At 42.5% G+C, this 12,244-nt stretch overlaps 1 protein-coding gene across 1 annotated transcript; it reads right to left on the reverse strand.

The window, feature by feature from the left end:
- Positions 1 to 635: 635 nt before the first annotated feature.
- On the reverse strand, positions 636 to 11,823 carry DNAAF4 (dynein axonemal assembly factor 4). Its single transcript, XM_081887759.1, has 9 exons — positions 11,645 to 11,823; positions 10,667 to 10,814; positions 8,433 to 8,566; positions 7,362 to 7,590; positions 6,447 to 6,592; positions 5,011 to 5,120; positions 4,568 to 4,721; positions 2,029 to 2,134; positions 636 to 991 (listed from the first exon to the last, which is right to left on the reverse strand). The coding sequence occupies exons 1-9, from the start codon at positions 11,765 to 11,767 to the stop codon at positions 891 to 893; spliced, it is 1,251 nt and encodes a 416-aa protein (XP_081743885.1). The 5' UTR covers positions 11,768 to 11,823; the 3' UTR covers positions 636 to 890.
- Between the last annotated feature and the right edge of the window lie 421 nt (positions 11,824 to 12,244).

Genomic DNA, 12,244 nt, shown 5'->3' on the forward strand with positions numbered 1-12,244 from the left:
TTTCTGATTAAACCTTTCAATAATGTTGGGTTATGGATTTTTACAGAGGAACAAATAGGCTTTGATTTCAGTATACAGTGGTGCCCCGCAAGACGAATGCCTCGCAAGACGAAAAACCCGATAGACGAAAGGGTTTTCCATTTTTCGATGCGCTTCGCAAGACGAATTTCCCTATGGGCTTGCTTTGCAAGACGAAAACGTCTTACGAGTCTTGCAATTTTTTTTGCTCCCCCCCTTTTTCTAAGCCGCTAAGCCGCTAATAGCCTTTTAGCCACTAAGCCGCTAAGCCTTTAATAACCGCTAAACCGCTAATAGCGCTAATCCGCTAAACCGCTAATAGGGTTGCTTTGCAAGACGAAAAAAGATTATTTTCGTCTTGTGAGGCACCACTGTATCTTACATATTGCACATTAGAATTTGATTTTTAGAAATAAATAGAAGTGGCATGTATTTTTGGTGAGGTTTTCTTCAAGGGGGTATTTGACTGTACCTCTTATCACTGAAAAGCTATGTAGACTAGTGGCTAGTCTATCACCTTATGAATTGTGACATCATATTTCATAAATTATGCAATATGATCTAAGACTACAAGTTATTTTTCCCAAGTTTTAAAACAAATCCAAGCTTAAGCAAAGTTAGGCTTTTCTATTTGTTTATTGTGCAAGATAAGAAAAAATGTGTTCCAAGTTTAAGAAAGCATTTTATATTATATTCTTATAAAGGCCCTCAAATGTTGCCCTATTTGTTAACTACTATACCTGAGCTAAAGAAGAGGAATAATCAACTACTTATTTAATACACCAACAAAATATCTTCCAAGGATAAGTATCAACATTACTAGCATGGACATGATAGCTGATCACCAAATTTTCATTCTCCACCTCCACGAATCATTCATTTCCTTGAATTATGCGTCGAATCTTCTCAGCATCATCTTCTACATTTTTGTTTGTGGGCTCAATCTTGAGAGCAGCAATATAATCTTGGAGACCTAGGGTTAATTTAGCATGCATTTTAATCATACAATGGCAGCAACATACTATAAAATAGACTACTTTTGTGCATATTGACTTACAAGCAAGTCCTGTGTTCAAAGGGGTTGAATCACAGGTAAGTACTGTATGTATAGGATTGCACTGGGGGTGAAGAACCTATGGCCCTCCAGATGCTGCTGGACAACCCACTATCCTTGACCACTGGCCACGCTAGCAGGACTACTAAGAATTGGGAGTCCAACAACATCTGGAGTTCCCCATCCCTGGATTATAGCCCTGGGCTGCAATCCAAAGCCCCTCTTCTGCCTGTGGGACCCCCAAACCCCCCAAATGGAGGTATGGGAAAGGGCTGAGTTGGTGGCCTGAGATCCACTGATTCTACCATTTGTACCCCCCCCCCCACACATCTTTCCTGGATAATGTGAGCAATGGGGATGCAGCCTTGGCTCTACCACTTCATTACACCCTGCTGCTGTCTGGCCAGGAGTTAGATTGTCTTGCTGACCAATACAGAATGTGCTTCTTAGTCCTATAACGTGGCCTAGCCGGGACATTTTCAAAGGCCGTTGGGAGTACCCTACTTTATTGTCGCTGTTCTACACTTCCTTTAGCATAGAGTCTTTATACCAGCAAGACCTGGGAAACGGACGGACAGATTTTCCTTTAATAAACAATGGTATTTACAGGCAAGTAAAACTCTAAAGCAGAATACAAGCAATGCCTGCTCTTCAGGTTTGACTCGGAACCCAAAGGCTCCCTGCAGCCACCCATAAAAAAACAACAGTACTTTGCAGAACTGCAAGTTAGATTTCTAGATATTGTTGGTGTCATTAGGTCTATTTTGAGTCCGGCAAATGCCTTGTATTGCATCATCCCATCTCCATAAATAAAACAAAACTAAAATTTAAAAAGATTTAACTTTCTGGATGAACAAGCAAAATAAAAAGTACAGATTAACAAAGTCTTGTTCATATCATACAATAAATCCCAACAAATGCAGGAATGTTATCTTCAGCATGTATCTTTCCTCTACCTTCAGCATACAATTCCAGTCCACAGAATGCTGCCCCACGCCTCACATGAGCTTTCACTCTAGCATGAGCATTGTCAGGAACAGGAGGAGTCAGTAATTCCAAAGCCTTGAAAAATAAAACCCACAAGTTTGGAAGTCAGCTTAGCTGTCCCTTGAAGACAGTGTACGACTCACACAAGCATTTGCCAGCATTTGTTTTCAAATCTATCAGGTTCCTTGCCTTCATTTGCAGAGACACAAACATGTCAAGTACCCCTCTGCTGGACCACCCTGGAGCACAAACAAAACAAGCTGAGCCTTGGCTGAGGTGTCTGAAGTCTTAGTGGGTATCTGTATTTATTTATTTTTAATCAATATCACAATTAGAGGCCCTAAGCTATAGCTTGTTTAACTTTTATGTAAATCCGGCACTGGCAGCAGCTACAACATATTGCTACCTGGTGCACATATGGGCACAGACCGCAGCTCTCTTGCTCTAACTGCCCAACTGTTTTACTGTATATTTTCACTATAGAAAAGGAAGCTGCTCTATACTGAGTCAGACCATCGGTCTATCTAGCTCAGCATTATTAGTTTTTATTGTAAATTAATCAAAGCCCCAGATTCTTTACTAGCCAGGCAAGCCTTTTTAACTTGTTCTCATAGCAACAAATGGTCCAAGGCCATGGAGACTATTACTGCACGCTACTCCCTCCCAGATCTTGACACGCTGTCATCTTGGGACCAACATAAAATCCGGGCCTGGATTCTTACAAGAGACGAGGCCATGGACCGGGCACAGTCCACCACAGCTCGCCTCTCCATGTGGCTCCCTAAAGTGAAAGTGGTAAGATCACTTGCCAACTGCTTGATAGACCTGACGGAGCCCAATTTGAGAAGAGCGTTTTCCATGGCCCGTTTCCATTCTATACCCATGGCCTTCTTGCAGGGGATTTACTTTAAGACCCCTATTACTCAGCGTCTATGTCCATGCACAATGAATGAGGTAGAGGACTTCATACATTTCTTTTTCTACTGCCCTATTTATGAGCTAATAAGAACTAAGCTCCTCCTCTTGATCCCGTCCACCATCACATCTAAGGAAGACTGTTTGAAATCGCTTCTTGTGGACGCAAATCCCCAAATTTCACGTGGGGTGGCAATCTTTATAGTGCAGGCTTTGAAACTCAGGGCTACTCTGACTGGGTAGTGTGTCCTAGACCTGGACCTGTTTGAATTCTTTTATTACCTTTTAACCTAATGTGCCGAGCCTTTTTTGGGGCCATTATATGCTTTATATACATCCGCACTTTAGATTCCCGGCGCTGGCAACTAAATCTTTACATTATTGTCTTAGGGTAATTTAAATGTCATAACGCCAGTAATATCGCTTTGAATTTTGTTTGGTTGCTTGTCTCTAGCATTTTTGTCTTATCTTGCTATGGCTGTATGCTAATGCAATAAAGGTTTGATTGATTGACTGGAAACAGCTCTCCAGAGCTCTCAGAGTCTCTCTCAGCCCCACCTGCAGATGCCACCAAGAACTGAACATGGGGCCTATTCTTCTTCACCACCACCATCATCATTCATATGCCACCTTTTCCTCCAAGGAACTCAAGGTAGTTTACATGGTTCTCCTCCTCATTTAACCCCCACAACAACCCTGTGAAGTAGATTGGGCTGAGAGGCAGTGACTGGTCCAAGGCCATCCAGTAAGGGTCATGGCCAAGTGAGGATTCACCCCCTGGTCCAATACTCTAACCACATCACGATGGTTCTCATGCTGGTTTTGCATGCAAGGCAGATGCTCCACTACTGAGCTACAGCCATTTATATTTTGACATTTTTACTGAGATTATTTTAATATGTATTTTAATAATGGTGTATTTTACTGCATTTTAACAACATTGCACAATTAGTTTTCATATTTTGTAAACCACTTAGAAGTCATGTGGCCATTAAGAGGCATATAAATTAGCAGATTATAATAATAAAAGAGGGCAGTAAGTAGACTGGTAAGGAAATTACTACAGGCTGCAGGCAAGGACAGTATCAGACCCTTACTTAAAGTAGCAAAACCAGGCTTACCAGTTGACAGCTGCATAGTGCACATACACCCTTACGAGTGACACACACAAAGAAGGGGGGGAGGGAGGGCATGAACTTGCCCTTGAACCCAACCGTTTTGTAATCCTAACACAGTGGCATCAGCCAATTTTATTATATATATTTTATATCCTGCTTTATAGCCCCAAGAGGCTCTCAAGTCAGCTTACAAATATTCTCATGAAACAAACAAACAAAAATCTATGGCACACAGCAAATTCTAATAAAGTTCCAGCTAACCTAGATGATGGCACAACAGATTTTTACAGAATTTCATTTTGTTAGGTGTCAATTTTGGGAAATGTTGATATTTGATGAAATTATAATTACTCGGTGTTAAACAATAACAGTATTGCACATGATACTGTAAGGCTTGTATAGTCGGAGTAGGGTGACAAATGAATGTGATACAGAGTTTTGCTACAGACCTGAAAGCTTTGATAAAAGCAAATACCTTTGAGGAATCTTCAATCGCCTTGTGTAGATTTCTCAGCTTAAGGTGGCAGGCAGCTCGATTCAAGTACAATGTTGGAATCTTATTACTGATACGAATTGCCAAATTATAGGCATTGACAGCAGCAAGATAATTTCCCGTTGCAAACATTTTACTAAAAAGATAAGAGAATACAGAATAGTCTAGTTATTACATTTCCAAAAGGACTAAGGGTTGTATCCAACTAAATTTTACTTCTAGGACTCCCACCTGGATTCATTATTGTTGCCATTCTTGCAGAGCTTGAGAAGAATCGCAAAAGCCTGCACTGAACCACAAACACACATACACTGCCCATCCAACTTGTTGCTACTTCATTCCCTTTCCCCCATAAACAGCAAACCATTATTACATATGAGATAAAAGTGATTTTACACATCCTTTGAAGCAATATCCAAACGTACTTTCCTTTGTCTTTCAACCAATCTGGATTCTTCTCCTCTTCTTTTAAATCTTCTAGCTCAGCAATGTCTGAATTTATGATTCTGCGAGCCTCTGCTTGCTTACATAGCCACTGTGAATAAAAGATATGTGCAGTGCTTTGTGCCTAAAACAGTACAAGTATATTCAATTGCCCTATCAGTGGCATAGCGTGGGGGGTGCAGGGGGGGCCGGCTGCACCGGGCGCAACATCGGGGGGGGGGCGCTTGCACTCACAGCTCTCTGCCCCTACCTGGCTCACTCACTCTCTCTCACGGGTTAGGGGGCGCAAATTACTTGCCTTGCCCCGGGTGCTGACAACCCACGCTACGCCACTGTGCCCTATTTAGCAAATGCAAGTGAATATGCCAGTGTATGGCAACAATACTGAACACCAAGGGTATTGGCATTTGACTTCCAAGGGGTTCCAGATTTAGAATGCCAGGAGAGCCCAAAATGATCAGGTCAAGGTGGGTCCACCTAGCTCAACATCCTGCTTCTTCCCACAGTGGCAGACCAAGTAGTTCTGGGGAGCCCACAGGCAGGGCCTGGAGCCAACCCTCTCCCTTGTCATTTGCTTTCCCCTTCAGCAACCAATTTATGGAGGAAGGGTGCCTCTGCGCATGGAAAGTTCCACTGAATTATTATGGCCAATGGCTGTTGATAACTTTCAGTTAACTCAGGCTTGTTTGCTTGTGTCTTTTGTGATAGAAAATCAGTACCTCCAGAGAAGCATTGCGTACAGTTTCTCTGCAGCGTTTGTGCATTACCTTTGCTCTAGTTTGTGGTAAGGGTCATTGTCATAATCCCTTTTGGTGGACAGGCACTGCTTACTTTTACAAGTCATAGCAGTACATGCACACATTCATAAAGAAAACCACATTCCACAAAAAAACACTCCCCTTTCCCTTTATTTACAGCCTGCTTCCACTGTCCTCTGAATTAATAGCATACAGGCCTTTCCAAACCATCAGTTTACAACATCATAAGTGCACAGTTAATTCTCAATGGCTGAAGTCTTCCCTCAATTTGCCGTGTGTGTTGTGGGGCTATTTCATTGCCAACATTTCACTGACAGGAGAACATGCTTTCCTGCCTGCAGCTAGCCCAAACATTGCAATTTCAATTGCTGTGAGGAACATGACTGAAGAAGTGTCACTGGCCCCTACTGGACAGTATCTATGACATCATTAGCAATCAGTAGGACAAATCCTCTCCCTCCATTTAAAGTCCACATCACTTTATGACCTTTTCAAAGTACCTTTATTTTTCGCTTTCTACGTGTGGGATTGTCTATCCAGATTCTTTTTTCTAAAGCGGTTAAAATAATGCCAGAGGCCTGCCCACCCCCACGCCCCACTCTCAACTGCAGCTCCTCAGCATGCCTTGAAGCCGCAGCAGAGCAGCTGGGTCTCCCTACCTCCTCCTCTTCCGGAATCCTGGATTCTCTGAGAGCTGTAGGAAAGACGCGAGGGGTGAATTTTATTTCAATGTTACTGGCAGATCGCGGAGCAGGGATAGATTCTTCCTTCAGCTTCTCTGAAAACATATTTCCAGAAATTGTATCTGCAATAATCGGGATACATAGTGAATTAATTTTTCAATGTATCAGTTCACAGCAACCAGGGAGGGAAAAGAAGAGTCTTGAGCACAGATCTAAATAGGTTTCCTCTTTCTAACCTTTATTTGGCAGGTGTTGGCAGGATAATTATTTAAAACTAACAGGGCTGAAGCTGCATGTAAAATGTCTCGTTATTTGTATCACCACTGCTGAGCTAAACATTTGGCATTTGCTATGATTAGAGCATCCAATATCTTGGGGGTAGTAGTGCCTGGTGGGATCCTGAAGGCCCAAAGAAGCACACCAGCACATGTGCATCTGATGGTGCAAGCCACTGAGAAGGAAGAAAAAGACCTCAGGGGAAACACTAACAGGCAAGCTAACTCTCAGGACGGGAACACTTTTAGATAATTTATCTCATAATTTAAATCATATTTTTTTAAAAAAAGCCAAAAAAGGCAACTGGGGCTTATATAAAATATAAACAACAAATAATCATGGAACACATATAAAACAAATTACAGATAACCTATTGTGTACTGTCAACACTGTAAAGTCCTAGGACCACCAGGAGATGCCACAAAGGAGGAAAGTACTGTGCTGATACTTTAGCAAGGAATAAAAGCAGCTGAAATAAAAAATGGAGCAATAATAATGAAATAAAAAATGAGCCCGGATACTAGGGTGAAGACAGATTAGAAATGGTTTCACAAGCCAAAAGCAGTGGAAGGTTAAAATGTTTAGTTTGTTTTGAACACAGCAAGAACATTTTACCTCCTGTAGTTATACTTGGCTTGGATGTTCCTCTACTTGAAGATTTCACTTTCCTTTTTTTCTCTTGCTTGCTTTCCACTGGGGTTTTTCTTTGTTCCTGATGTGGCTGACGAAAATGAATCTTCTTTTGTTTCTCGTTCTGCTCTTTCCATTTCTCAATCTCCTCAGTGGCTTTTTTCCGCTCCTTTTCTTTCAGCTCTTCTATCCTTTCTCTTTCCGCATCTTCTAGCTGATTGAATTGCAGAACTGTCAAACGCTGCACTACAACTACTTTTAAGGTGCAAAGTCTTTCATGACTTATCTCTTATATTCAACACAGTAACTCTTATGAAGGAGGGGGTGGAGGATATAGCACATTACTTTTGCTGGATACCCAGCAAAGGTAAAACACACTGCTGCCCATATATATAAAAAAGAAGGGTGACTTGTTCCACACATGGCAAGAATGTGATATGCCAAATTCAATGCATTTTTCAAAACATTTTTAAAGAAAGCATTTTCACAGTGTTTTTAATATGTGTGTAGCTTCCACCCATGTTAACTTTGAGGCTGCAATGCAAACTGTAGCATCTGAAGAAACATTTGTCAGTAGGTATAATATTGTCAGTAGGTATAATATTATAATATAATAAGGGACGCAGGTGGCGCTGTGGGTTAAACCACAGAGCCTAGGACTTGCTGATCAGAAGGTCGCGGTTCGAATCTCCGCAACGGGGTGAACTCCCGTTGCTCAGTCCCTGCTCCTGCCAACCTAGCAGTTCGAAAGCATGTCAAAGAGCAAGTAGATAAATAGGTACCGCTCCGGTGGGAAGGTAAATGGCATTTCCGTGCGCTGCTCTGGTTCGCCAGAAGCGGCTTAGGCATGCTGGCCACACAACCCGGAAACTGTACACCGGCTCCCTCGGCCAGTAAAGCGAGATGAGCGCCGCAACCTGAGTCGGCCATGACTGGACCTAATGGTCAGGGGTCCCTTTACCTTTATAATATTGTCAGTAGGTATAATATTGGTTATCCATTATTTGCAATCCTGTTTTCTGCTCGTAAGGATGACTCAGGCAGCACCTGATTTACCTTAATTGTGGCCTCCACAGCAAACTTGCTGCGCTCTCGTTTCTGAGCAGCTTTTGCTTCTGCTTCTGATTTTGCATCTTCTTGTGCTTTGCGCACAGCGTCCTCTCGGATTCTCTGCATTTCTCCCTTGTCCCCTGAAGAGAACCATTCCAATATCAATTAAAAGACCAATAGGTGTGATAGTACAATTGAGGTATGAGAAATGAGAGATTCTGAAACTGTGTCAACTGCAGTGATATTCAGGCACTGTTCTTTGTGGGGCAGTAAGGCAAGCCAAACACTGCTGATTGGGCAACTCCTTCCATCCCCTCATCTAACAGCAGGAAGGAAGGGGAAAAGAGACTTCCAGTGACAAAGCTGCAGCCAAGGAGCTGGGAACTGACTTGTTCTCCCTGGACAGTAGAGGCAAGAAGAGGACCTAAAGACCGTGCCCCCTGAAGCAGTAAGCAATCCATGGGGAGGAGCCAAGGACTCCTTGCAGACCAAACCCTTCTGGGGACAAATTACCGTATTTTTTGCTCTATAAGACTTACTTTTTCCCTCCTAAAAAGTAAGGGGAAATGTTTGTGCGTCTTATGGAGCGAATGCAGGCTGCACAGCTATCCCAGAAGCCAGAACAGCAAGAGGGATTGCTGCTTTTACTGCGCAGTGATCCCTCTTGCTGTTCTGGCTTCTGAGATTCAGAATATTTTTTTTCTTGTTTTCCTCCTCCAAAAACTAGGTGCGTCTTGTGGTCTGGTGCGTCTTATAGAGCGAAAAATACGGTAATTACTACTTACCCACCCCTCTTTGCCTTTGCAGCACTGCCTGGAGGGGTTATCACCGCAGCTTGACATTTTAGCTCACTCTTACTTCCCAATTTTATAATGCTGCTTCTGGCTTTTGGATCAAACTGTTTGGCCTCTCATCCACTGCCAAATTATGAAGATAACCAGTTTACACAGAGCAGTTTACCAATGTGATTAGTTTAGTTTCTGCCACCAGCAGCACACATAAACCATGGGTGGCAAGGTAAAACACAATGCTGCCCACATATTTTAAAAGAAGGGCGACTTGTTCCACATGTGGCAGGAATGTGATATGGCAAAGAAATATTGGATAAAAATAAAAAGTCATGTAAAAGGGACTGTGTGATATGAAAGTCTACTAGAACCGGTATTTCTTATATGGCAAGAGCAGCTAAAACTCTTTATGTTTAATTTTTTTAAATGATTGTTTTTTCCTATGTTTTAACAGTTCTTGTATTTATCTGTAAGCTGCCTTGAGTCCAGTCAATATGTGGGGAAGTGGAGACTGCTGACTGCATCATTTGTTAAAAAGTTGAGTTGACAAAGGAAGGGGGCATGGGTGTAGCCAGGATTTTTTTTGGGGGGGGGGAGGTGCAGCCAAAGTTGTTGAGATTTTTTTAGGAAATCATGGGTAAAAATACCCTATAAACAGGACATTGCAGGGGACAAGCTTCTGCTGGGGGCGGGGGGGGGGCAGAACCTCAGGTAATTGAGTTTAGTTCAGTTCAGTTTATTGTGTTTCGGAAGCAGCCATTACACACATAAAAATAATAATAACAACAAGAATACTGCTAATAATAGTGGTTTACATTTCTACTCCCCAACCTTTACAGGAAAAATAATTTCCCATTCCCCCTTTAAGTTTTATTACACAAATCTGTAAAGCCTTGGCAAGAAATGTGGATGTTTTAAAGGATATATACAGCTCTACATCAGACAACAACTTTCAATGCTTTTCAAAAATATTTGTGAATCTAGGGAGAGTGGCATCTGCCCCCCCCCACCCCCCTTAGCTACGCCCATGGAAAGGGGTTTGCCCTAATCACTAGACTAACACACTTTATAAAAATTAGGAAACAAAGACAAGACAACTTTATGGCAAACTGGATTAACTTTACTGAATATAGTAAAAAATAAGGGTTATTGCTAAATGAAAAGTTATGGTTGTATGTAAGACAAAAACCAGGTTGATTGCTGTATCTGGGCATCACATCACTTGTTAAGCTTTAGTTAAATCAGATATAAAATGTTAGGAATTGTGAGTGCTAATATATAATAAGTATGGTGATGCGTATATATGGCAAAGAAAATTAATATAATATAATATAATAAATATAATATAATAAAATATAATAAATATAATATAATATAATATAATATAATATAATATATACTGCAGGAAGGTCAGCAAAGGTTTGTTTAAGACCAACCCAATGGAAAACTCACCATTTTCCATAATGAGGGATTCCCACATGGCCGCTTCTTTTTTATAGAGGGTGAAGAAAACTGAGCCATTCTCGATTTTGGCAGTACTGCGGACATCATCTATAGGAGCATAGAGAATGGCTTCAAATAGAAACGGAGGAGAATTTACCTAAGAAGAACATTTATAAATCAACATGAATATGCTTGCCTTTAAGAAACCCACTTGGGCAGCACGCTGGGGGCACAAGTCAAAGCTTCACACCACCTTTAGCTGCTTGGAGGAAAGGCGGGATATAAATGCTATAAATGCAATAAATAAATAATAATAATAATATGTATCCCAAAACATTTACACGTTATATTTGCCCCAAACCTGCTAGGCCCCAACTCATTTGTCAGCCTGGTTAGAGTGTGGTGCTGATAACGCCAAGGTTGCAGGTTTGATCCCCATATGGGATAGCTGCATACTCCTGTGTTATTGTTATTACTATTTATTGAATTTATATACCGCCCTGTACCCAGAGGTCTCAGGCGGTTCACAAAAAAGATCGACCTAAAAAACACAATATATGCAATCAAAATAAAGACAACAACCCAGTAACACCCCACCCCCAGTGCTGCTCTTTCGATCCAGATTGAGGCATCCCTCTGTGGCTCCTTTAAAGAAAAGCACTTAAACAAGAAGGGGAGATCCGATCAGAATTCCAGTGTTGCAGAGGGCTGGACTAGATGACCCTCAGGGTCCCTTCCGACTTCACAATTCTATGATTCTACCTTAAAGAGCAGCAACACTAGCTTAAGGTTGCAAGACCTACGTGGGCCTGATGAGGGCAAACCTCGCTGGGATTTACTTCTGAGTAGACACATGCAGGCGCCCCCTGCCCTGTCACTACAACAACAACAACTGTTTCTTTTCCTTTCCTGGCAAAGGGCCCCCAGCTGCACGAGGGCCACCCCCCCCCAGGCCCTGCCTGCCCCCCCCCCCGGGCTACCACAGACCTTGAGGTATCGCTCGGTGCAGAAAATGCCGTCGCGGCGGAGCGGGGCGGCCCTCCAGGGGACGACCAGGTAGACGGCCTCGGCCGTTTGCTCCCAGCTGTAGTCGCGCACCCACACCGGCATGATGCCGTTGCTAAGGGCCCCGTCCGCGGCGGCATCGGCGCTGCTAAGCAACGGTTTCCAGGAAGCTCTGAAGCACTTCCGGCGAACGGAGCCTGAGGATGGCGCGCGTTGCCTTCCCTCCTGGCGCTTCGTTTTTTTCCCGTTTTTTTCCCTTTTTTTTTTTCATCTTCCAAGCATTTATTGCTACTAAAAAGGATTTTGCTTTGTAGGGAAGGGGAAAAGACCAATTTATGCACACCAAAAGCAGTATAAAATAATCGTAGGAAGAGGAAAGGGGGGGGGGGAGTTATAATCGGTTTCCCAATCTGCATCACCCACCTTCAACTACAAAACCAAACCTTTACTATGAAAACTCAATTGGGGGATTTTCGGAGGCAGTTGAGAACGCTGGTACATTTGAAAGCCAATAAACCACTCCCTAGAGGCTTTCAAAAGCCACAATCCATTTGACCACCACTTCTTCCCCCGACTGCATTA

The sequence above is a fragment of the Podarcis melisellensis genome (genome assembly GCF_964234715.1).
Source record: "Podarcis melisellensis genome assembly, chromosome: 14".
Lineage (NCBI taxonomy): Eukaryota > Metazoa > Chordata > Lepidosauria > Squamata > Lacertidae > Podarcis > Podarcis melisellensis.

Coding starts and splice junctions, on each gene's coding strand:
- DNAAF4 (XM_081887759.1), bottom strand. CDS start 11,767: ATGCCGGTGTGGGTGCGCGACTACAGCTGGGAGCAAACGGCCGAGGCC. Junction 10,815..11,644: donor GCACCGAGCGATACCTCAAG/GTCTGTGGTAGC, acceptor TGTTCTTCTTAG/GTAAATTCTCCTCCGTTTCT. Junction 992..2,028: donor ACTGGAATTGTATGCTGAAG/GTAGAGGAAAGA, acceptor AATTAACCCTAG/GTCTCCAAGATTATATTGCT.